Raw genomic sequence first — 27,278 nt, 5'->3', positions numbered from 1 at the left:
AGTATTATAGCTTAGATTCTAATGATACTACTAATATATATATATATATATATATATATATATATATATATATATATATATATATATATATATATAGATAGATAGATAGATACAGATATATATATATACACAGTATATACAATCCAGCTGCATATGCATAAGAGCATATAATTGCATCATTATATACAGGCTGTGCATAAAAATATATGTGTACAGATAAACCGTATCTTTACCCTCATATTTGGTTAACACAAAAAAAAAATTAAAAAACACCTGTGAAAGTTAAAGGAAATGGCTTGTAGCGATGTTCACAACAGCCTAAGACCCAGTCATATGACGTTTAACTGAAGGTCGATAGTCTTTCAGCCTTGTTGTTTTACGTCATGGCATTTACTGTTTCAATATTAATGGATGAGTCAGCGTGTGAATGAGTCGAACTCTAGTAGATCAATTATTCAGGATCAATCCCCGTGTGATATTTAGTGTTCTCGTGGATATTCAGGAGAACATACGCATCTTGTTATGTAGGGAAAGTGGTATCTAATTTTCTAAGGAAGCAATTGCTTGAATTTTACATTATTCTTCTTAGTGATTTATTTGAAGGCTCCAAGTTATACATCATTTAAGGAAATCTAAACTGTTTACAGCTAAGGCTTGTATATATATTCACGTCTTGATTTAATTCTCTTTATGTTTTTACGGGGTGGTGAAAATTCTCTCTCTCTCTCTCTCTCTCTCTCTCTCTCTCTCTCTCTCTCTCTCTCTCTCTCTCTCTCTCTCTCTCTCTCTCTCTCTCTCTCAGTAATATGTCCAACTATTTGTGGTATTATTAATTTTTGATGCACTGTTCACAAACATTCATCATTAACTAGTATAAAAGTCCCTTCTCATCTTCTGAATATAACCTCGTCGATATCTTGCTCGTCCTTGAGGAAATTGGGTCAACCGAAGCACCTACTTCCGGCCTTTACGGCAAAACTTTACTTAAGAAAAATTGAAATTGATTTGATGAGGCAACCCGGTATGGGAAATCGTACCTCTCACTCTCCGATGTGGCAAAATTGGCAATGACGCTAAAGGGGGATCAACTACGTCAAAGAGTAACTCGAGTCTGTCAAGGGTAGGAAGTCTTAGACGTCATCTTGCCCTAGAGTAACATCAGGTATGCTCATGATGCACATGCACTGGCAATGACTCACTGAGGTCAGTCTGTGACATCTTTAGTCTGGTTTAACAAGGTCATCATACCGGCAGTTGCAGGAAATTGGCCATAGCCTCCTCTTGAGAAAAAAAAAAAAAAGGGACGGAAGGTATTGGTTGCCAATTTATTTATTTTTTCTTTTGTTTATTATTAATAGTTTTGATTTGTTGCTTATTGGAGTCAAAGAGAACCTTTATCATAACGAGAGATGTGTACTCAATAGGGAAGCCTTCGATGAACAGTGGTTTATCAAGGTAATAATAAATAATTGAAGAGAAAAACCTGAGGTATTGGTTGCCAATTATTTTCTTGCTTTTGTTTATGTATAATTGGTTTTAATTTGTCACTTCCTGGAGTCAAAGAGAACTTTTATCATAACGAGAGATGTGTACTCAATAGGGAAGCCTTCGATGAACAGTGGTTAATTAGGCTAATAATAAATAATTGAAGAGAAAAGCCTGCTGTAGAAGGAGGGGGCGGGTTATGGTAGAGGGTAGTGTTGGCACCATTGCAAGTCCGGTCGACTCACTGGGGGCTTCTAATTTTAAGTGCTCTTACTTCCGCGGTATCTTGTGTCTTCTTCTTTTCTCCTTCTTTTATTCTATATCGATGCTCTTCTATTTATCCACTTCCCTTTTTTCTTATTATGTAAATGGCTGGATAATTTGTACCTTGTCTTCACTCGCAACATTACTTATCCTGTCTGTCTACCAAATGATTTATGAACTCTGCTTGAATGGTGCTACTAATATAATAATGTTGAGAGAGGCAGAGCCAATTAGTTTAAGGAAGCTTATATTTACTTAACCTTTTGGATGAGTTTTTATATATAGTAACAGAAGTAAAAACTTACCATACTTACTTATGAATTTTCGCTACGTTGCAAATATACTCCTAATTATAATAAGCAAAGTAATTATTCAAGCACAAAGAATGATTTTTTGAGGAGATAGATGTACCAAAATACAATTGTTAATATACCAGTAGCTGGACAATTAGGGTAATATATAGAAAATATTTATAGCCAAGGCATAATTTTACAAATATGAGTTTATTTTTATATAGTATCCGTTGTCGTTGATACAACACCATCGTAAAACTTTAAAACTCATACACCAATCCTTGTAATTGTTATTCACTAGAGTCTACAGAATCAACATTATCATCTGTTTGTTATTCACTAGAGTCTACAGAATCAACATTATCATCTGTAAACATTTCATGCAAATGTGTGTGTATATATATATATATATATATATATATATATGTATATATATACACATATATACACATATATATATACATATATATATATATATATATATATATATATATATATATATATATATATATATATATATATATATATATAATTTACATACCATTGTACCCGAGCTGTCAAAATGGTCGTTTATACATTTAGATATGCACACACGCACTCACAGAGATGTATGTATATATATATATATATATATATATATATATATATATATATATATATATATATATATATATATATATATATATATATTACACTAGAACATTTCCTAACATCGCAGTCAGCTGGGCAGGGGTCAGTGGGCGGTATGACCAAGTGATAAGTAATCGTTTGACAATCAATTGAACAGTATTTCATTGCTAAATGTATTTCACAAGTCCATCGATCTTTAAATATATTCCAACATCTCTTGGAGTCAAGCTCATTCTTTTAGAATTAGAGAAACCAGAAGGCTATAATAGAATGGGTAAAATTTTCTAATTGCATAGCAAGACGTTAGGGACGATGTCTCCAGCTCCATGCACTCATATATTTCACTATAGGCTACCCACAGGTACTAATTCACTCTTTGATAGACTAATGACCGGTAAATTGTAAGGAATCCAAGGACCTAATCACGTGAACCGAGTTCTGCACCATGCAGCAACGTAAATCTCTGTAAGATTGCAACTTATAAAGATAGTGGTGGTGTCGACACATTGCATTGCACACATATTTTTTCTCCACTAACACACAATATATATATGTATATATATATATATGTATGTATATATATATATATATATGTATGTATATATATATATATATATATATATATATATATATATATATATATATATATATATATATATATATATATATATATATTTCCGGTCACGCCAGGCTATCACAATCCATTGGTTAGGGAAAGAGAATATTGTCATACCCTGGTGAGATGAGTTGCGTGTGTGTTTGTGCATACCTATCTAGATATTTAGCCATTATTTTTTACGGGTCACGTACATTGTTTATTGTTTTGAACGAAGTGAGTGACCATATATGAAATGCCAAAATTTTCGAGAACGAATTTCACCCAACCCCTATTCCAGTCATTCCCTTTTATCATTATCGCCTTGTGGGGAGGAGCTGCTGATATTTTCGGCGGCGCGGTCAATAACTCCTATACCAATAAATATATTCAAATGAAATTTATAAGGTATCATATATATATATATATATATATATATATATATATATATATATATATATATATATATATATATATATATATATATATATGAGCTTTGTTTCTGCCAATTTTCATGGCCTGGCTGCCACTTTTGTTCGTAAGATAAAAAATCAGTGAGGGGGCGCAAACTACTTCTAAAGTTTTACAATCTAAATGGTTTTCACAGGGTTTCATGGGTGTTATGTGACCTACATTCAAACCAGTTTTCGTAAATTACTCGTAGAATACTTCACATATCATACCAATTTTCAGGTTGATATCTCCCATAGAAAAGCCACAGCAAACGTTTATTTCGGTATGGGTTGAATGGGCATTTTTGGCGGTGGAGTAAATTGTTCTTAGAATAATTCACTTATCCACATGAAAACTTAAGGGATTGATGTGAAACAGTTTTTCTCTTCCTGCCAAATTTCATGGTATTATCTACAATTGAAAAAACACAGCTATCCTGTAGCCTTTTTAAATATGCTGTTAAATGTAGCAACATTACAGTGAGCTGCGTGATAGTGAGTGACATCAAGGAGGGACAATGCTGATCTCATAAACAATATCCGTCCCGAGTTGCAGCTAATTTATTTTTCTTCCTTTGGGATAATGTTAGCGTCTTGTCCTTGTTTTTATGTTTATTTAATAACTTGTAAATCGCCCTCTTTGCTTCTGTGTGTCTCTACCTCCATCGCCTGTCTGTCCCACCCTGTATGTGTGTGTTTCTCTTGCCAGGCTGAAAATTACCAAGTCTACTGGCTATGTGGCAACTTAACGTTGCTTAGGTCAACAACAGACTAATGGTCTTAACCGAAATCGTTCTGCCTCAGTCAGAATTAAACCCGATTGGTTTAATATTCGATGATCTAAGCTTCCCAGATAGTTGGTGTGTCATTATGATCTAAGTATAGTCTTTTTTTATCATTTCTCTAGAGAGTTGTTGGAATGCATAGTAGAATTTCTTCAACGATTCCAAATACAAAAATAAGATTTTAAATGGTAAACGCTCTAGAGTTAAGCAATATGGTGGTTTGCTAAGTTGATCTTACAAGAAGTAATTGTATCCAAGTTCGTCTCGCTGTATTTTATAGAACTTGTCTTTGTGATACCTCCCTTTTTACTTCTGCGTTTGGACCTTGAAATTAGTTACCTAAATGTATAGTTCTTGTAACCCACCTATTTTTCGGAAAGCACCCGGTTGAATATTGACAGTAATTCTGACTTTGTACGTGTTAGAAAACATAACGCTCTCTTTTAGCTCAAGACTGTCTGTGATAGTTGAACCACTTTTTGAAACGGAAGGTTATATGAATAAAAATCATAGCAGAAATGTTCTTATATAAATGACATATACTTACATTATATATATATATATATATATATATATATATATATATATATATATATATATATATATATATATATATATATATATATATATATATATATATATATATATATATGTATATATATATATATATATATATATATAATATATATTAAATATATATATATATATATATATATATATATATATATATATATATATATACATATATATGTGTGTGTGTATATTTACATATTTATATATATGCATATTGACTCAAAGGGTCTCTGTTAGATTTCGCCAGTCGTCACTATCTTGAGCTTTTAAATCAATACTCCCCCATTCATCAACTCCCACTTCACGCTTCATAGTCCTCAGCCATATAGGCCTGGGTCTTCCAACTCTTCTTGTGCCTTGTGGAGCCCAGTTGAAAGTTTGGTGAACTAATCTGTCTTAATATCACACCATTCTTCATTAATTGTCTGCTCTTCGTCTCAACATCTCCAAAACTGCAAATCGATTCCTACATTCAATTTCAAATGTTTCTCTGTGCTCATCTTCTAGAAGCTTAGTTGTATCAAACCTGGTAATTTTATCTACATTTCTGTTGGGTGCTTCCAGTTTTAATTTCAGTTTGGCAATGAGGAGCTGGTGATCACTACCAATATCTGTACCTCTATAGCTTCTTGCATTTCTCAGTCCCCCTTCTCTCATTATTAATGGCTATGTTCTTTATTTGATTTTTATAATTGCCTCATGGTGAAGTCCATGTATATTTGTGGGGACCTTTGTGTTGGAATAGAGTACCTTCAATAACAAGATTGATTGTTAAACAAAAACTTATAAAATGTGCCCCGTTTTCATTTGCAACTTCGCCAAGAACCTCAACACCCACCACATTCTCAATACTTTGATTATTCCTTTCAACTTTAGTGTTGAAGTAACCAATCACAATTTTCATATCTCTTTCTCTGGTATCTCATCTATTACACTGCAGTTCTTCAGAGTATTCATCTTTCCTTTCTTCAGTGGAATCATTTGTTGTTGCATACCAAACTTTAATACTCGTGTTGCACTGCTTTGATTTAAACTTTGCAAGTAACAATCTACATGTATATATACATATAAGTGTAATTATATATGTATATATACATACGAGTATATATGTATGTATGTATATATATATATATATATATATATATATATATATATATATATATATATATATATATATATATATATTTATATGTGTATATATGTATGTGTGTGTGTGTTATACACCATATAATTGGCTTATCTCCCTTGTAGGATAAAACTAGCCTTGTGGTTCCCAGCATGTTCTTAGGGATGAGATATCTAGTCACACACACTTTTCCTTGACCTTTGTTGATAATCATTAAATGCTGGTTGGTCTTGTAATCGATGGTCAGGTATCGAACATTGGTGCCAGAAATTCGCAGCCGATTACTGAACCATTTGTCCCCTTCGCCAACTGAACCAACCCTAGTTTACAATGGTAGTTGGACCGTGTTACTTTGGTTTCTAACAAATCTTTGGAACTAATTTGATAAAATCTAGTCAACCCCTTTTACACAAACACGCATATATATATATATATATATATATATATATATATATATATATATATATATATATATATATATATATATATATACATATATATATGTGTGTGTGTGTGCTTGTGTTTATAATGAATAGACAATGTCTTAGTGGCCTACGAAAATCGAAGATAGTTTCTCTCCGGGTGTGTGTGTGTGTCTGTGTCTGTCTGTCTGTCTGTGAGTAAAATGACTTCAACAAACTTAGAACAGGTGAATAGGTATGAAGAAAACACCAAACCATTCGTTAGAAAGCTGGTATAGACAATGGAAGCGGTATTTCGAGCATCTACTCCATTATTTCCTATATAAGCAATGTCTCTGTTATGTGGACCTAACCAACTCGGAACATCTCTGTGAACCTAACCAACTCGGTTCATGTTCAGGCCCTAAACTGTGTTACTGTTCTTGGTTAGACGCTATAAAGGCTGCTACTACTGCCATTTCCGTAGGTCGTATGCCTACTCCAAACACGCTCTGGAGAATGTAAACCTATTCAAATGAGCTCCCACCAACATTAATCTGACTTACATCACCCAAATACAAGAGCTTTACTATGTGTAGCTTTAAGATCCACACCAGGCCAAAGGTTAGATGATGGTACTGTTAACATTCGACGCTGCCTTTATTTGCATAATATTTGTTGTCAAAGAAATCATCTCGAGTTTTAGAAAGGGGTTGGTCGGAATTTCTTGGATCATTCGCCCTTCAAAAATTACAATTTTAGCAAGAGAGAGTAAATCATTAAAGAATTATAGAAGCATTCATACTTCTTCAACTTTTTCAGTATTATTATGTACTAGTTTACCCGAGCCATAAAAAATGACGTTTAAATGTTTAGGTAGAAATACACTCAGATTCAACCCATTGCACCCCTACCCCTTTCCTAACTACAACCCTCTGGTTCTGCAATTTGTGGGAGATTGTTGCTTGTGAATATAATATACCTCTCGAGGTACCCCCTTTCACTAGTGTATGACTACTCCCTCAACCCCCTGCCGCTGAGCGTTTCAGATAAGAAATTTATATATATATATATATATATATATATATATATATATATATATATATATATATATATACATATATATATATATATATATATATATATATATATATATATATATATATATAAACATACACACATATATATATATATATATATATATATATATTCATACATACATATATATATATATACATACATATATATACCCGGTATATATACATATATATATATATATATATATATATATATATATATATATATATATATATTTCAAATAAGCCCTATATTTTAATACATTAATGTCTGAATTCTCTTAACGACCTCGGGATCAGAGTGTCTAGGCGAAATCACTCAAAGACAAGAGCATCTGGCTGGTCGGGATTCGAACCCTGGTCCAGGATGCTTGTATAACAGTGACCGTACCATTTAGCCACGGTTAAATGTGCAAAAATTTATCATATATATATATATATATATATATATATATATATATATATATATATATACAGTATATATATGTATATACTCTATACATATATATATATATATATATATATATATATATATATATATATATATATATATATATATATATATATATATATATATATAAACTAGGCACGTTGCTCTTTATAGTGTAGGTGAGGATAGCGTGTGCAATAGCTTATTGAATTTTCTACTGTATAGTATGAAGCAAACCCAATATACCCATTTTATACTTCATATATTTGTAAATTGTATGTGTTATATCTCCAAATTTCTAAAGGGGAGTTTTTCTTGGCGGCTCTATTATCTGGGTAAACGAGCGCATGCTTAAATAAACATTTGCAGTCGGAATTACCCGACCTTCAGGCGATTGTTTACACGCTTCGTCTCCACCACAGCAATGAACGTGTTAAGGATCTTATACAGACAGAGACCGATTTATTAGTGTGTTGCCGTGTGCTGGTGTTGTGGCAATATGGATAATCCACGTAGAAAATACTGAACTTGCTTAAAAAAAGATTTGATCTAATTGATCAAATATTTATAATAAAATTGCTTACCATAGCTGCCTATGAAAAACTTTTATATACATTTAATAAATCTTCATAAAAATTTAAATATATCTGCATAATTTTAAGTTTGATTAAAAACTATTAAAAAGTAAGGCGGTGATATAGCAGTGAAATAGGATGGTGCTGGTGTTCTGTTAATACAAAATTAGTCAGCACATATAGATATTGATTATTGTTTATTCAGTATTAACAATAGTGTTTAGAGGAAAGTATAGCGCACCCCTTGATTCAACTCTACATCTTAAAATTCTAATCAGCTCGATTCCGTAGCTCGTCTAGTCATATTTTATAATCTCCTCTTTACCTGTATCATGTTTATCAAATCACGTTCATCGCCCTTACTGCTTATTAGACTTTTCTTGCGGTTTGAAAACTGTCGTCTAATCGTCTAATCCTTGTAAATTTAGGTTTTTCAGTTTACTTTTATCACTTTTATAGTTTCCTTTTTATATGGCCGAATGCAATCTAAGTTTATAGTTTCCTTTTTATATAGCCAAATGCAATCGAAGTTTTATTCAGACTTTTTTTCCACCATTTCATATTTTTCATCATTAGTGCAGTGATTTCCGCAATTTACCAGTTGTACATATTTCAGTTTAATGATCAGTGTTATTTAATGCCAGCTTTTATTTAGCTGATTCAGGGCCTAATGTTAAAAGAGATTTTTTTTAGCTTTGCCTACCTGACTTGGCGTATCGTATCACCTGTATACGACATGAAAATCAGATCAATCGACGATCAATGTTATTGTAGTACTTGGGAACCTTACATCAAACACGAGAAAAAACGAGATTAAATTTTCTTTAAGGTATCCTGTACTACAAGAGTTACAACAGGTTGAATGATAGTCTTAGTTTTGCAAGAATATTCGATATCATTAGCATGATTATTTAGAAATATAATTGAAAGCTTGCGTTATTATAGTACTTAGGAACCCTTTTCATCAAACACGGAAAAAATACCTAAAATAAACCCTTCTTTAAAGTAACGTGAGCTACAAGAGTTACAACAGGTTGAAAGGTTAGAGGACAGCCCAAGAAGTCTTAGTATTGTAAGAATATTCCACATTCTTAACATGATTATGATACACTTCCGAGTTTAAATAGAAAAACAAAATAGAAAAACATTGTTAAAGTCAGCAAGTAAATCGGAATAACGGTACTGTGTCATTCAGCTAATAACTGGTGTCTTATTATTATTGTTATTAGTATTATTATTATTATTATTATTATTATTATTATTATTATTATTAGCTAACCTACAACCCTAGATGGAAAAGCAAAATGCTATAAGCCCAAGATCTCCAACAAGGAAAAATAGTTCAGTGAGGAAAGGAAATAAGGAAATAAATAAACGTTATGAGAAATAATGAACAATTAAAATGAAACATTTTAAAAACAGTAACAACATCAAGACAGATATTTCTTATATGAACTATAAAAAGACTTATGTTAGCTTGTTCAACATAACCTTTGCTGCCAGTTTGAACTTTTGAAGTTCTACTGATTCAACTACCCGATTAGGAAGATTATTTACCAAGAAAAGTAAACGAAAAAACTCCCGGCAAGAGTATGGGTATTAAAATACCATTGATGTTTTCCCTCAGATTATACCTCGTGATATATATTTTTATAATAAGTTTACTCAAGCGACAGTAATAGATATAAGATAACGTAAACCTTTGCTGTTGTAGACTGGCATAAAAAGGCCACAAACAGAGGCAAGTAGGACATGTCTGAGGTCTTCGTTCTGCAGTAGATTAGTAACAGCTGATGGTGATGGTGATGGAACCTTACAGCCATATTATAGTAAATTTTTCATTATACTTAAAATGAATAATATTATTAGTATTTGCTAAGCTGCAACCCTAGTTGGAAAAGCAGGATGCTATAAGCCCATGGGCTCCAAAAGGGAAAATAGCCCAATGAAGAAAGGAAACAAGGAAAATTAAAATATTTTAAGAATGGTAACATCAAAATAATTATCTCCTATATAAACTATAAAAACTTTCATTAAAGAAGAGGAAGGGATATAAGATAGAATAGTGTGCCCGAGTATACCCTCAAGCAAGAAAACTCTAACCCAAGACTAGAGAACAATGGTTTGATTTTGGAGTGTCAAAATAATGTAGATGTAAGCATTAGTTCATAGTGAAAAAAACTAAATGATGATAAACAACGGAGGTCATTGGTTGAGACAACCACAACAAAGACAATAATTCATGTGAAACAAGAACACCAACAGGAAGGGTGAGTTTGTTGTGAATAAGAGCAATACTCTATAACCAGTGTTAGGAGTAACGTTGATTGTTAGGTTGCTTTGACCTCTTGACACTGAGAGTTCTGGTTTATTTAAAGGTCAAGTGACTAAAAATAGATTTAAAGGAGATGATGTATGATTCCGCCGATGACTTGAACTATACGATACAGCAGTTCATTCTGAGTTATGAAGGAGTTGCCTGAACATACGCACGCACGTACGCGCATGAATACACACGCATTTTATATATATATATACATATATATATATATATATATATATATATATATATATATATATATATATATATATATATATATATATATATATATATATGTGTTTATGTGTTTGTAAAGGCGAAGAAACAAATAGTTAATCTATAACTTTCCTTGAGATTAGCTGCAATGAAAACTTGAGGAATTATATTGAAAAGTTATAATTAAGTCAACCCAATAGCCCTATCATGGTATTCCTATTTATCCTACTCATAATTAGGTATTAAGGAATTAAAATGATCTCCATTACTATGGAAATTATTTTTCATTTTCTCTTACATTTTCCCTCCCAAATAAGTGACTATAAAGAGTTTGCACAAGTTATTTTTTTTTAAGATAGGTACATAATTAAAATGTACAAGATGTCCTAGACCCTGAGATGCACGGTAATTGGTCTGTGTTGAAATTATCATGTTATCAAATTGTAGTAATTTTGTACCCAAACTTCTCATTCCTTTTTTTCGTTTCGTTAATATAATGATATTGAAAAATTATAATTTTCCCTCCTCCAGGTTCAAGTAAACTTCTATGACCTTTGCTGCATAAATTAAGATTCTTTCTTATGTTGAACGGGTTCCTAACTTCGCTGAAACCAGTTTAATGATAGGTTATTTCTTTGTAATATTGATAGAAAATTTATATAACAAAATATTCCTTTGAACTTGGTTAATTTCTTTACTAATTCTTGTAATTTTTGCAGTCTTCCCATAGCTCAGAATCATCATAGATATTCCATATGAATCTCTTCTGCTATTTATTTTCCTAATTCTTTTCCTTTTATAACACTCATTTCTCTCACCAATTACCCCACCGTTACATCAAAAAGTTTCGGATGAAAAATATATCACTGTCTGAGATATAATCTTGCACTCAATCTATATAATTAGATATGCACACAACACACATGCAAGCCCCTCTCACCATAGTATGACTACTTACTCTCCCACTAACTGAGGGATGGGGACAGCTGAGAGTGCTAGGAAATTATATATATATATATATATATATATATATATATATATATATATATATATATATATATATATATATATATATATATATATATAGATATATATATATATATAGATATATATATATATATAGATATATATATATATATATATATATATATATATATATATATATATATATATATACATACATACATACATACATACATACATATATATATATATATATATATATATATATATATATATATATATATATATATATATATTTATATATGCATACATATATATATATACATATATATATATATATATATATATATATATATATATATATATATATATATATATATATATATATATATATATATATACCCAGAGGTTGCTCTTTATTATTTAGGGGAGATAGAGGAAATTTGTAGGATACACAAAGTGTTTCAGTTTCAATCTTGTGTAGTATTATAATATTTAAGTTCAATGATGTTGATAAGTAATTACATAATAAATGTATTCGTAAGGATGGTAATTTCAACGGTGTAATAGCTCCCTAGGTACTTGGTGAGAATTACAAAGTTGACACACGCTACGGATCTTTCTTGGAGAAAAAAAAAAAATTTCGCACGATTTCACAACGAAAGTCGCATTAAGATAACAGTTAAAATGCCTAAAACCACACTATTCTCCTCCTAACAAAACGGCCGCGTTCATTTTAGCACCACAAGATAAACGAATGGGAGAGATACATACACACTGCTGTGGGATTAATGTTAAGCCTATTGATGGACGAGCTTCTTGAGAAAGGGATTGTGAACCGTGGTGTGGCTTCAGCTTAACTTTAAACAGTGATGAACGAGGCTATAGTTATATTTGAATAGCGAAAATGTTCTTCGAGAATACTGATAGTTGTAATGACATTCGCGTTGATATTTGCTGTGAAGTGACGAACAAACCTTATTTAACGTTTGTGGCTTTTATTAGTGATATGTTTTTATTATTATTATTATTATTATTATTATTATTATTATTATTATTATTATTATTATTATTATTATTATTATTATTATTATTATCATTACTGTTGCTAATGTTATTATTTTTATTTTCAGTGTATAAATATATATATATATATGTCTATATGTATGTATGTATGTGTATATATATATATATATATATATATATATATATATATATATATATATATATATATATGTATATATGTATATATGTATATATATATATATATATATATATATATATATATATATATATATATATATATATATATATATATATATATATACACACACATTTACATATACGCATGTAAGAGTAAAACTCACAGAAACGCGTAATACTTGGACGTAATAAAACTACATTTTCCTTGCAGTTATTTTGCTTATGCATGTGTACATGCATGAATATTTGTATGAATGACAGTTTGCCAATGCTGCTCATGATATTTTTAGGGTTTGAATATTGAAGCACAGTTAAAACATAACCATTTAATAGTTGCAAACAAATCCTCTCGCCCTGACCAAGATTAAGGACTAATATTTTGTGAGTGAAATTAAGATAGGGACCAAACCTCAGCCGACGCCAAGAAATATACGCTGATATCAATATTGCTGATATTCTAGTCGAGTCCAGGTTTTGTACTAATAAAGGTAATCAACTAATTTCTATAATTATAATGAGTAAAAGGTTTTGAACACGTGGCTGTACATAATAGTCTGTTAAATTTACACAATATTCTAACATTTTAACTATTCCCAAACAAGGAATAGTTCCAGAGTAAAAAAAAAAAAAATATCGGCCACTGCCGATAAATCTCGCACGCATATATATATATATATATATATATATATATATATATATATATATATATATATATATATATATATATATATATATATATATATATATATACATACATACATACATATATATATATATATATATATATATATATATATATATATATATATATATATATATATATATATATATATATATAATTTTGCCAACGCCAAACAACCAAACTCAGTAGTAGTGATATGACAGTGGATACATCCAATTAATCAGTATAATCAGAATCTTGAATTTACACAAAATTTACACCCCCAAAACTAACACTAGATTTAAATTCAATTCTTACCGAAATATAGTTATTATATATATGATAAAACCTTGCTTGATATCCCCACAAATTTTTATTATAGTCCAGTGACCTCAATCAGTATGAATCCCAGTCAAAATTTTGAAAATCCACAGGTTCATACTGACATACAAGTTAATAGACAAGAAACATAATTATTTCTATTACGGATCCACAATTCCATAGCATAACTTCATGGCCTATTTAAAATCCTAACCGAAACTGACATATGAATTACCTGGTCAAATGATAAGAAAAGACTTTTACCACTTTAACAATGGAGTGTAAACACCTTAGAGTTGTTTCGCATATTTTTCTCTCGATTGGCTATTTTTATCCAGGATTTTTTTCTTTTATAACCCGTCATTCTTTAAAAGCCTAAATCCATTACACAAGTCTGAGATAGTTGTTCTTTGTCTTGTAATACACAGACTTGCAGGTTTTAATTCCTAATTCTGATCAATCCAGGTATTTTTTACGCTATCATTTTATCTCTGCGGTTGAGTCATATACATGAATATTTTATACGAATATATAGAGCATTGCGCTCAGAGAAAGAGAGTGGCTTGACCTCACAGTTTAGTAATGATTTATAATTTAATATAATGAATGAACCCATGTCAGACTTTCATTTTTAATGAGAATGCATATTTTAATACACTAAAAAACATAATTGTGTAGACGCACAAAATGAATTCGTGTTCGCGTTTCTAAACTTATGTAAACGCGCGCGGGCGCGCACACACACACACACACACACACACACACACACACACATATATATATATATATATATATATATATATATATATATATATATATATATATATATATATATATATATATGCTGTACATACACATACACATATATATATATACTGTGTATATATATATATATATATATATATATATATATATATATATATATATACTGTATATATATAGATAGATAGATAGATAGATATACATATATATATATATATATATACATATATATACTGTATGTATCTATATAAATGTATATTTTTACATATATTGTATATATACATATATATATATATACACAGTATATATATATAATATATATACAGTATATATATATATATATATATATATATATATATATATATATATATATATATATATATATATATATATATATATATGTATATATTTGCAAGTACTTGTAGCTCAGCAATGAAGGCAAATATAACAGTCATGCCTTCCTGATACGAGACAAAGCTGCTATATTTCGAAAAAATATCGAGGTATAAAAATCCTGACTAATGCTGCTATTGCGAGAGAAAATTGCAAAGGAAAATGAGTCTCTCTCCGGGTAAATGGGAGTCGGATTTTCGAGCTTGAATTGCGGTGGCATTCCGGGCCAGACTCGGTGGTATAATTGACTTGATTTAAAATTGCGGATGCAAAAATTCACTTCGTATTTACTTTTTTGTGTATCTCTTCCATTTCCAAAACCCATTTCCTCTATTTTTTTTTTCTTACTAGTGTCAGCACTTAACGATACAGAAAAAAAAACTGACATTTTTTAATTGGCTAGTTCTAATGCTAGAGGCTATTTTTCCTGTTGGAGCCCTCGGCCTTATAGCATCCTGTTTTCCCAACTAGGGTTGTAGATTAGCAAGTAATAATAACTAGAAGGGCACTCATTAGAGCGCAGACCTCCGCTGCGGTAGCGTATTTCCAGCTTTTTACATAACATTTAATCGCTGCAAGCTTCATTACTCTACGATTAAAATTGTGGCCAGGAAGCTGTTCACAAACACACAAACAGGGGTAAAACATAACCCCTTTCCAACTTTATTGGCGGAGGTAATAATAATAATAATAATAATAATAATAATACAGTTTGCTGTAATTGGTAAAATTATGGAAGATCATCGTTATGGATTTTTATGGGACAGCGGAAACACCTTGGTACCTAAACGATAGAAAACAACAACCAGAAAACCCTAAAGCTAAAAGAATTTTCCAAAGGTTAGCAGTAGAAGGAGAGAAGCAATAACTGAACCCTGCAATCTGAGGAAAACTAATTTTCGTAGCGTTGTAGGAAGAGGTGGCCTGCGGGACTATTCTTTATTCTGCGAGAATCGAAGTTTTGCTTCTTATTTGCAGAGTAAAAGTTACAGTATGACAGTATTGGAAGAAGAAAGGCATTTAGCAATAACTAAAGCATTAATTGAATTATTATTATTATTATTATTATTATTATTATTATTATTGTTATTATTATTATTATTAATATTATTATTATTATTATTATTCCACAAAGTAGAATAACCTCGTGTAATATAAAACAAATCAAACAGCGAGAAGTACAGTTAGACATGCCATTAATACAAAGAAATGCAAACTAGTTGATTTACCTTTAAAAACTAGCGTAACATTTACTTAGTCTTGAATAGATGAACGGTCGAAGATAGAGTCGACCGATGATTATTTCCTTAAATCATAATAACCCAAACGACCTTACTTATTTCCGCTATGTTATAGTTCATGAAATACGATAGTGGAAGGACTGATTATTTTATAGAACTGGTATAGGCGTCTACTACTGCTATGGCCACCGACTGGGAATGACAAATGACTTTCGGAAGCATTTCTGAAGTTATTTCCGCTTCTTTTGTTTTTTTACTCACTACCAGAGCTATTTTGCCAGCGCAAGACCTCAATGGTAGAAACGGTTGAAAGAGTCTGGTGTGCATCAATGCTAAATGTCCTTGGCTTATTGGAGGGCTCATAACGATTATCCTTCATTTCTTTCGTATACGACCCATACTGTTCAATGAAATGCGTATTCCATGTAAGTTACAATGATAATATGTATATGCTGTAATAATCTTGATAATGAATTCGTGAAAATGACAGTTAAAGGAGAAAACAAACCCGTTCCACACACCCCAAATGGAAAGGGACTCTCGTTGACAAGATTAATGCTTGAAATAAAGACCATTTGCGTCCTTGCCCGTTTTGCATTGCCCTGTGTAATAAATTTACGTTGCCCACCAAATTCAGAGAGAGAGAGAGAGAGAGAGAGAGAGAGAGAGAGAGAGATTTTGAATGTACTAAAGTCTACCATGATGATGATGAATATTTGTCAAAAGCTCTGGGAAATTCCTCTAGAGACTAGACTTTTTTGTAAAGTACCATCCATAACCATTCAGTTGCTGGTCATACAGATAACTGTGAAGGAGACCAATTACTTAGATAGCTTGTAACATTTTACTTTTAGGTTATAATAAGTGTTTAAAAATAAGGGACAAACAATATTAAAACTAGTTTGAACTTGAACATACTAATACAAGATCAATATTACAATTAGAACGGAAAGGACATTATAAGTGCCAAATTTTCCAATGTTTCCCTACACGCTCATTAACCTCATGTAAATTCTTACCTAAGAATTTATAAATTAGATATTAGCAACCTACGAGTTATGCTGTTCACCCTCCTTTTCACTCTATGACTAAGCTTTGGAATTATCATTTTTCCCCCTGCTTCTACTGGCTTGTTTATCCCAAGCCCTTCACACCCTTCTTAAGAAGCAGCTATACTGCTTCCTTCATGGTTAAGTTCCATCCGTCTTCCTTTCTTTTCCATAATATTTATTCTTCGGATTTGGATTAAATGAGGTTAGTGGCCCATTGCTTTGGCCTTTGCCATTAAATAGATAATACAGGCGCGCATGCACGTATGTAAACTAGCACAAGCACATTCAAATGTAACACTATATCACCGACTGACAGAATGTGACTCGTACTGGGTATCATCAATTTCCCCAGAGAGCAATGAAGGAAGATGAATAACTGACGTGCAATATCCATTAGGCCAAAGCGAATGAACTAATGTAATGTTTATCATATTCAATTAATATTTCGGGATTTCCAGAGGTTGGATGCATCGCCTTCCGGGAAGGAACCATATTGTTGCTCTCCACATATCCACTGAATCAATTTTGGATAAATCCTTTTACTGATTCTAATTTTTTATCCTGAAAATACGATTCTTGGCAAATTCCATTTACATTAGGATTTTTTAATTCTTTATAGTCTTCGGGTGTCCGTATTTGATAAAAATTTGCGCTCAACTGAAAGGATTTGAACTTATATTTTGTGTACAGGATTTATTCGCTTTTATCTAATAACTGCTTGGCCTATTTAATTTTGTTCACCTATGTCATTACCATTGACTTAATACTTTTTATGCTTTTCTGAATTCCCGAACTCCATTTTCTCTTTGCATTGTGTCCTTTTCTTAGAGATAATGCTAATCCTTAGCCTCAGTTAATGTATGGCCCATCGCATCCCTGTTATTGTCAAAGTATTTATCTCGCATAGTAAGATCCATAACATGCAACTTCAAGAGGAATTATGTCTCATAATAAGGCCATTAAACCAAACAGTAAGGATGTTTAACAAGGGATAAGAACCATAACAATGGTAAAATATATTTGCCTTCCATGATAAGACACCAATAGAATGAGATTTATCTCTCATAATTAGATGCAAGAAGTAAATTAAAATGATTTACCTCTTGCAATAAAACCTGTATCGTAAACTAACGTAGAACTTAGCGAAACGTGAAAGACATAGGAGCTAAGTCATTTGCATAAGTTAACTGTAATAGAGATTTCTTGATTATGATAAATTAGACTGAAAGGGTTCTCAGTGTTGAGATTCTTGAGACCCTGTAAGCATCACAAAGGACGACTCCACAGAGAATTGGCGTTAGTGGTTAGCCCAGATAACTTCTAATCAGCTAATTAGTTTTTAAGTAAGAAACTAGTATTGTTTTTTTTTAATAAGTTGTTAAAGTTTAATTCTTGGTTATGGGAGTTCAGAATTTCCTTTTATGTATTTTTTCCAATAATTCATTATTAATATTTTGGCATGTTGAATAGTTAAAAAAGCAGCTATATCGCATTTAGTTCACACAAATGTGTGTATATATATATATATATATATATATATATATATATATATATATATATATATATATATATATATATATATATATATATAACATATGAAAATACTACACATACACACATACACATATGTATGAGTAGGTCGGTGGGTGAGTACTTGCGCGGTTAAGTGGGTATTCGCCCGTGGTTTCTACTATATAATCAAAACGGGCAACACGCTTTTACTCAAATACAAGAAGGTTTAGTAACGCAATAGAAACACAGCCTATAAGCTAAGTTTAATTAGGCTTGATTGATTGATTTGATGTCAGAAAACCTCAAATCAATCAATCAATTAAGCCTAATTAAACTTAGCTTATGGTCAAATCCAACACATAGTTCAAGGATTAATTAAAAGCCTGAAATTTTCAGTAGCTTGGATCTCAATCACAGAAGAGAGAGAGAGAGAGAGAGAGAGAGAGAGAGAGAGAGAGAGAGAGAGAGAGAGAGAGAGAGAAGATTCCCTTGCTGAAAAAGTTTATGTGCACTGTTAAATATTTGCCGTAAAAACTGTAAAAATCCTGGAATAAAGGTTGATAGGCATTTACCGTTATAAGAACGGATATACTGATGTAAAGGAATAATATAACGGATACCAACGCGTATAAGATGTTAACAAAGTAGGGTAAAATTACGGTCGCCTGTATTTTACTAAAATACAGCTGAGAGCCGTATATTTTTACGGAGAATTTCCAATTAAAATTGATTTTTTTTAAAAATGTGTGACAAACAAATAACGGAATTTGTATTTGAACTGGGTCGTGTTATATGAAATATCCCAGACTTCCCCCATGCCCCTTTTCCACTATAAATATATATGTCATTTATAATTTTACATCTCTTTAATATTGACAAGATTTCCTCCGATGCGTTACCTAGGGAGTTAACTGCCTCTTCCTCGCTCGCCGCAAATGCTTTGTGTTTAGACTTTATTCTGCCTAGGGATTTTGACCTTTAGTTTAAAGGTCAGGTGAGGATCACTTAAAGGCAACCAAACGGCATATTTTCATTACATTTTTTCAGAAACTTTCTTAACAGATTTTCCTGTACACTAAAGGGCTGGCTCTTTAAAATATTACACAAATAATTAGCATAGGCTGTTAAGAATTTGCCGTAAAAACGGTAAATTTCCTGGAATAAATATTGCCAGGCATTTACCGTTTTAAAAACGGATATATTGACGTAAAGGAATGATATTACGTTCACCAACCCGTAAAAGATAATAACAAGTAGGGTAAAAATTACGGTCGCCTGAATTTTACTGAAATACGGCCGAGAACAGTATAATTTTACGGAAAATTTAAGATTAAAATTACGGGTTTTTAACCATATATGATAGATATATAACAAGTTGTTTCCCGTGAAGAATCACAGTATGAAAGAATAGAAAAGCTTGTTTTGAATATTACCTCATTAAGCTAATTTGTAAATCCAAATTTAAAAGTTTTAAACTGGTTTCACTGGACACAGCACCGACTACATAGCCAAATTATAAATCCAATCCAATGAGTGTTTTTTTCCTTTGTTACATATTGTCTTGAAGACCGGCAATATGTACTTATGAATGACTAGATATATAAGTAAAAGGACAACTACTGTTTAATCAAAACACTCGCTACGATTTCAGACATCTGCGGAAATCTTATTTTCAGAATATTTTGCTTTTCAGACTTTCCATATTCGATATCAAGTCATAGCTGTCTCGTGTTTACACTCACATTTATTATATATCGAATCTCGTTATTCGTCGTTTTTTTTTCTGGTAGAATATTTATATAACCGTTAACCGTTTTTGCTCTGAATTCCGGACTCCTGTGGTCTTCTTTATCCTTTATTTGCATAACTGGTGGCCTGGTGGTAGCGCTCTTGCCTGATGATTGCCAGACTGGAGTAGAGTCCCGCTCAAACTCGTAAGTTCCTTTGGTCACTGCAACCTCACCATCCTTGTGAGCTAAGGATAGGGGGTTTGGGGGAGCCTATAGGTCTATCTCCTGAGTCATCAGCAGCCATTGCCTGGCTCTCCTTGGTCCCAGCTTGGGTGGAAAGGGGGCTTGGGCGCTTATCATATGTCATATGGCCAGTCTCTAGGGCACTGTCCTGCTTGATAGGGCAATGTCACTGTCCCTTGCCTCTGCCATTCACGAGCGGCCTTTAAACCTTTAAACTTGAACATACAGTTTGTTTTCGCACAAACTAATCAGTCATTTTCAGTAATCCCATCGTCTATACCAGAAATTATTTCCATCCATACAGTACTTGTAACTAACGTATAATTCAACAATAATTCCACTTCATTAGTTTCCGCATGATTTGCTGTGGATTTATATACGAAAGCAAAACGCTTTATCGAGATATCGAGATCTTCCGTTTTATTCATTCATGCATTCTAAACAACCAAACTTTTCTTTCCACAAAAAATAATCAGTTCAACAACACACCCATCCATTGTAACTTTTATTTTCCTCGACTTATAATATATGCGAAACGTCTTAACATTTTTGGTTTCTCTTATTCTATGAATCATCCCTTGACTGATCCTGGCGTCGTCCTGAATTTTAAACTCTAAGAATGCCCACTTGAGTCAACCTCCTTTTTCTTTCATCAGTTTAGGTCATTTGCTCATAACTATCATTGATAAAATACGGCTTATTTCATTTTAGCTTTAGCATACACAAAATTTGCCTGATTTATATTCATTGAAATAATTATTTGCAAATATGTTTTTTTTTAACTATTGCATTCAATTCGTTAGAAAAATATTAGGAATTTGTTATTTCATAAGACACTTAAACTTTAGAACCATAAGATTTGAATTTATTTTACTGTAGATTTCTGTAGGCGTAAGACTTCAAGAGAATTTAATTTCATTAGTAAACTTTATATATTCTACAGCTGCACTTGTAAGGGTTACATTTAAATATCCGTATGAGACAATAAAATAATCATGCACAATCGTACTATATTATATCACTTTAAAATATTTTTTGCTTTTAACCGAAAAGGTAAAACACTGCATCTATCCTCTGTAAAGGGCTTTTGGTAAAAATAAATGCGCACACATGCACACTCATATATATATATATATATATATATATATATATATATATATATATATATATATATATATATATATATATATATATATATATATATATATATATAATCATCCCCATTATTACCACTACATCAAGGGGTCGGTTGCCTGATGCACCATCTCTAATGCCTTCTATGAAAGGCATCTCCCTTCCACCAAACCTCTTCTCTCAATATTATATTTCACCTTATCTCGCCATCTAATTCTATGATTCTATGTCTTCCTCACTCGCTTCCCACCATCTATTCTCAATACGCGTCCATACCATCGCCATCGTAATCTTAACTAGCCGGCAGTTGTTCTTATTTCATTATTTCACGATTTTACAAGCAATGATATCCCCATAATTCACCTCAGCATTCTCATCTCTGTTGTCTCAAGCTTTGCTTCCTCTTTTCGTTTTAGAACCCGCGTTTCCGATCCATACATTAACACTGGTCTCATTGTGCTATTATAGATCTTGACTTTTAGTTTGATTGGTATTTTCTTATCACATATCACTCATGCTACCTCCGTCCACATCGCCAAGGCTTCTTTTATCCTATTCTCAATTTGAGCCTCATATTATTCCTCCTGACTTATAGTTAAATGCGTATTAAAGCAAAATGTCGTAAAGTTAGATGAGCTGTTTATCTCGTATATGGGGCAAAAGAAGAATTGAAAGGAAGAAACTTTTCAAGGTGTGTAAAAGGGATACAAAGGTTAGAGTTGATGAAAGCATGGATCCGATTAATTTTTAAATGGTTTGGATTTTAGAAAACAATGGAGGACGATAGATTGGTGAAGAATCTATATAATGCATGACGCTATATAAATGGTGAAAGAGAAAGAACCTTAAAATCCAGTAATCGCGAGGTGTGCAAAGTTGAGGGTTTTTTTCTGTATTGGTGTGGGAACGGGTTTATCACGCTGTGGATGAGCCGCCTTTGTAGGTATGTAAAATTGCTAATGTTGTGGACGTTTTATTGACATAATTTCTTCCATAATTAAGCCATTTTTTCTGAATTTGATACAGGATTCCATTATAAACTATTAGTCTCATGCCATTCCATGAGTTCCTGTTGGTTATTGCAATTTAACTTCATTACACAACTATAAAAAAATTTCATTTTAATCTTGAGACAAAAATAATCAAACAGTAGAGATGCTCATTTACCCAGACTTTATAGACACCCAGAACCTTTCTAAAAAGTAAATAGAATAACAAACCATGAAAAGGATAGTCTAAATGAAAGGAACTTCCTTATCATATGTCTGGAGGCAAATGAAACGAATATGGCCACAAAAACGGAAAGGAAAAATAAGCTAGAAGGAAAGACGTAATGCCATTGTACTGCTTCCATAACCGCGGGGTAAAAGAAAAATAAACGACAATGATTTAAAATCTGAGGTGCTTTGGGTTTCTTACCAGATGGTTTATTTTCGTGGTGCTCTAGATTGCTTACCTGGGGACTGGGAGTGCTTTCGCCTTGCAGGGCAGAGTGAATGGATCTGGATCTTGGTCAGGATCGTGATTGACCGTGAAGAGGACTTCCCCCTTGGGTGGTTGAGCTTCCAGAAGTGGTGGAACCGTCACTGCGGAAATAAGAGGTGGAATCAGATACAAGTTTCTCTCTCTCTCTCTCTCTCTCTCTCTCTCTCTCTCTCTCTCTCTCTCTCTCTCTCTCTCTCTCTCATGCACGTGCAGGGCAATTGGTTTTCTTCGGAATGGTATGTCATCTATTGGCGATCAGGAAATATTGAAATTTTCAACTAGAAGTTATAAAGTCTTCTAGGTTTTTTCTTATGTATTATTTAATTGTTTTATTTCAACTTAGTGATGCGTATTTTTCCTTTATTTTTCAATCTATTTAAAATACTGATTTTCCTTTAGGCAACAATAAGACAGTGGCAGTCATTTTTATATCCCCTTCCAACAACAAACCGACCCCATAATAAGCTAGAGCTGCTAGATTTTACAACCGCAAAATGTTATAGCTAGGATTTATTTGTGTAGTGTACAGCCATAACTGTTATTGCCTTACTTTTTAAGAGAATCACATTGGCTATTTCAATTTATATTCGAAGAAGTTGTATCGTCAAACAACGAGAATCAAGAGTGCAATGTTGGAAAGAAGCTAGGAATACAAAATTTAATGATCATTGCAGCGTGATACAAACGTCCTTTTATCAAGTATTACGTTTATGGAAAGGAGATACAACGTCCCTTTATCATGTATTACTTTTATGGAAAGGAGATACAACGTCCTTTGATCATGTATTACGTTTATGGAAAGGAGATACAACGTCCCTTCATCATGTATTACTGGAAAGGAGATACAACGTCCCTTTATCATGTATTACGTTTATGAAAAGGAGATACAACGTCCCTTTATCATGTATTACGTTTATGGAAAGGAGATACAACGTCCCTTTATCATGTATTACTTTTATGGAAAGGAGATACAAACGTTCCTTTATCATGTATTACGATCATTGAAAGGAGATACAAACGTCCCTTTATCATATATTACGTATATGGAAAGGAGATTCAACGTCCCTTTATCGTGTATTACGTTTTTTGGAAACTAAATAAAAGCTTAAAATAAAAACTAACTCCGTAACACCGTGTCTGTTCCTGCAATCCTCCTCTGGCGTTATCAGTAAGAAGTTTAAAGCAGAAATAAAGTCACATGAAATCAGGGTTATGTCCTAGGAGAATAATTTTCACATGACGGAGTTTTGGTTGAACAGTTAGATAAACAGTAAGAAAACTGGTGCATCGTTAGCTTAAGGTTTTTTGTTCTTGTTATAGTTTTTTTACGGTACTTATAAAGATTACATTCTCTTTTCTAAAAACTATATTTTACTTATCAGTTAAGTTTAACCTAGTTTTTACCATATTTCTAATTTAATGGAAAAAAAGCGTGTTTATGCTCTTAAAAATCGTCCCGGCATCTGTAAAGGAACCAGCAAATAATTATAGATAAATTTAGTTTTAATTAATTTGAAATAAATTTGGATATTCTCTCTCTCAATTTGTATTTTGTTATCTTATTTATAAGTCTTCATTGGCGTCAGTAATAATTATCAAACTAGATATCGACAAATATTTCTTTTATCGTGTTACTTCATCTTTCCTTTCATTCAGGTTTCGTGTTTATTTCATGGTCTCGTTATAATTTTTAACTTCAGTTCCCCTTCCATGAATTAGTATTCATCACAGATTTTTTTTATATATGTCTTTATGCAACATTCACAAATTATTTTCTTGATTTCTTAATGATTTTTAGTCAACTTCCTTTCAGTTATGCCTTTGCTAATGGCCTAACCTAATGGCCAAGATAAAGATTTCTCTTATATTGTCAATATTGCAGTAGTTCGTGTTCAAGCATTTATCCCAATATTTACAGCTGGATACGAATCTTCTACAAAAAAGATAAGAGAGAATAAAAATATTATTTAGGACACCTACTTAAGAGCAGCGATCGCATATATTTCACTTGGTATTTACGATAAGAAAAACTGATGAAACGAAACCTAGCTGAATAAAACGACAATAACTAAACCCCCTCTGAGACTACCACCCCTTGGCGCCAGCATGGTTACCGCCGGAAGGACCCACTCTTGAATTGAAAGAATGGAGCAGCCCTTTCTCATTACCAGGTTACGCACTTCTGTCGTATGCTTCTTGAATTGTTTGCCTTCCACTGTACGTATTGACGGTTGAGTTCATTTAAGAGAATGTTATTCTGAGTGGGGATATCTTAACATGGCGAAAAGGTTTGTATATCGCCATGTTCAGCAAAGCTGTACTAGTCAGGGACACCCATACTAGGTTGGTTTGCTGTGAGCGATCAGACCATAGTCTCCCACCATCACCAATCTACAGTGGCCAGCGTTGTGAGGAAAATGGCCAAACCCCAGACATGACCAAGTCAGGTTTCAAAGTTTAAAGGCCACTTATGAATGGCAGAGGCAAAGGACAGTGACATTGTCCTATCAAGCAGGACAATGTCCCAGAGACTGATCATATATACATATGATCAGCGCCCAAGCCCCCTCTCCACCCAAGTTAGGACTAAGGATGGCCAGGCAATGGCTGCTGATGGCTCAACAGATAGACCTATAGGCTCCCCTAACCCCCTAACCCCATCCTTAGCTCACAAGGATGGTGAGGTTGCAGCGGCCAAAGAAACTAAAAAGCTTAAGAGGGACTCGAACTTCAGTCTGGCGTTCACTATTCAAGGACGTTACCACATCGGCCACCACAACCCCAGGCCTTAGTCCTGCAGTGGACTAGAAACTGTTGCATTTGTTGTTGTTGCTGTTGTATTATGAAATATACCAAGAAGTATCCAGTCTGCAGCTCACTCTCTATGGTTTTGTTTGGCTTTACTTGCGATCTTCGGAAATGTCCCTATCTACAGACATGCGAAACTTGCTGTCATTCCATATTGATTCCTCTCGTTGAATGCACGAAAGTAGATGTAGCATATAAATGCAAACTTGAACGTATTGTGGCGTGCAGATAATGCACAGATACAGTCACGCATCAGAGTGCATTCTCATTCTTAACCCCCTTGACTTCACAAATCTCATTCCCTCCCCTCCTAATGAAAATGAAATATGCATATACACAGAATCTTAAAAATACGTGATGAATAAACACCACTCAAGTAAAAAAAAAATATTCAGATATCTTCTGACAACAATCATTCATTTGGCCAAGAAAACTCTCCAACTATAAAGTGGATATGATTCTTCTCTGTCAGAATTTTCTTTTAGGAAAATTTGTCAACTCCTCCGAGGATTAATCCTCTTTTCTCCTTTTTTTTTTTTTTTTTTACAC

General features: G+C 32.4%; 1 protein-coding gene across 13 annotated transcripts in view; it reads right to left on the bottom strand.

Annotated features, from left to right (window-relative positions):
- The window catches only part of LOC137642719 (uncharacterized), a 546,468-nt gene that overhangs the window by 127,140 nt on the left and 392,050 nt on the right, over positions 1–27,278 (bottom strand). For all 13 annotated transcript variants that reach the window (XM_068375541.1, XM_068375545.1, XM_068375540.1 and 10 more), the window contains one exon: positions 23,893–24,022. In XM_068375541.1, coding sequence (XP_068231642.1) covers positions 23,893–24,022 — 130 coding nt within the window. The remainder of the gene's footprint in view (positions 1–23,892; positions 24,023–27,278) is intronic.

Source organism: Palaemon carinicauda, chromosome 6 (assembly GCF_036898095.1).
Source record: "Palaemon carinicauda isolate YSFRI2023 chromosome 6, ASM3689809v2, whole genome shotgun sequence".
NCBI lineage: Eukaryota > Metazoa > Arthropoda > Malacostraca > Decapoda > Palaemonidae > Palaemon > Palaemon carinicauda.
Note: the sequence above shows the minus strand (reverse complement) of the source record. Positions and strands in the feature narration are given on the sequence as shown.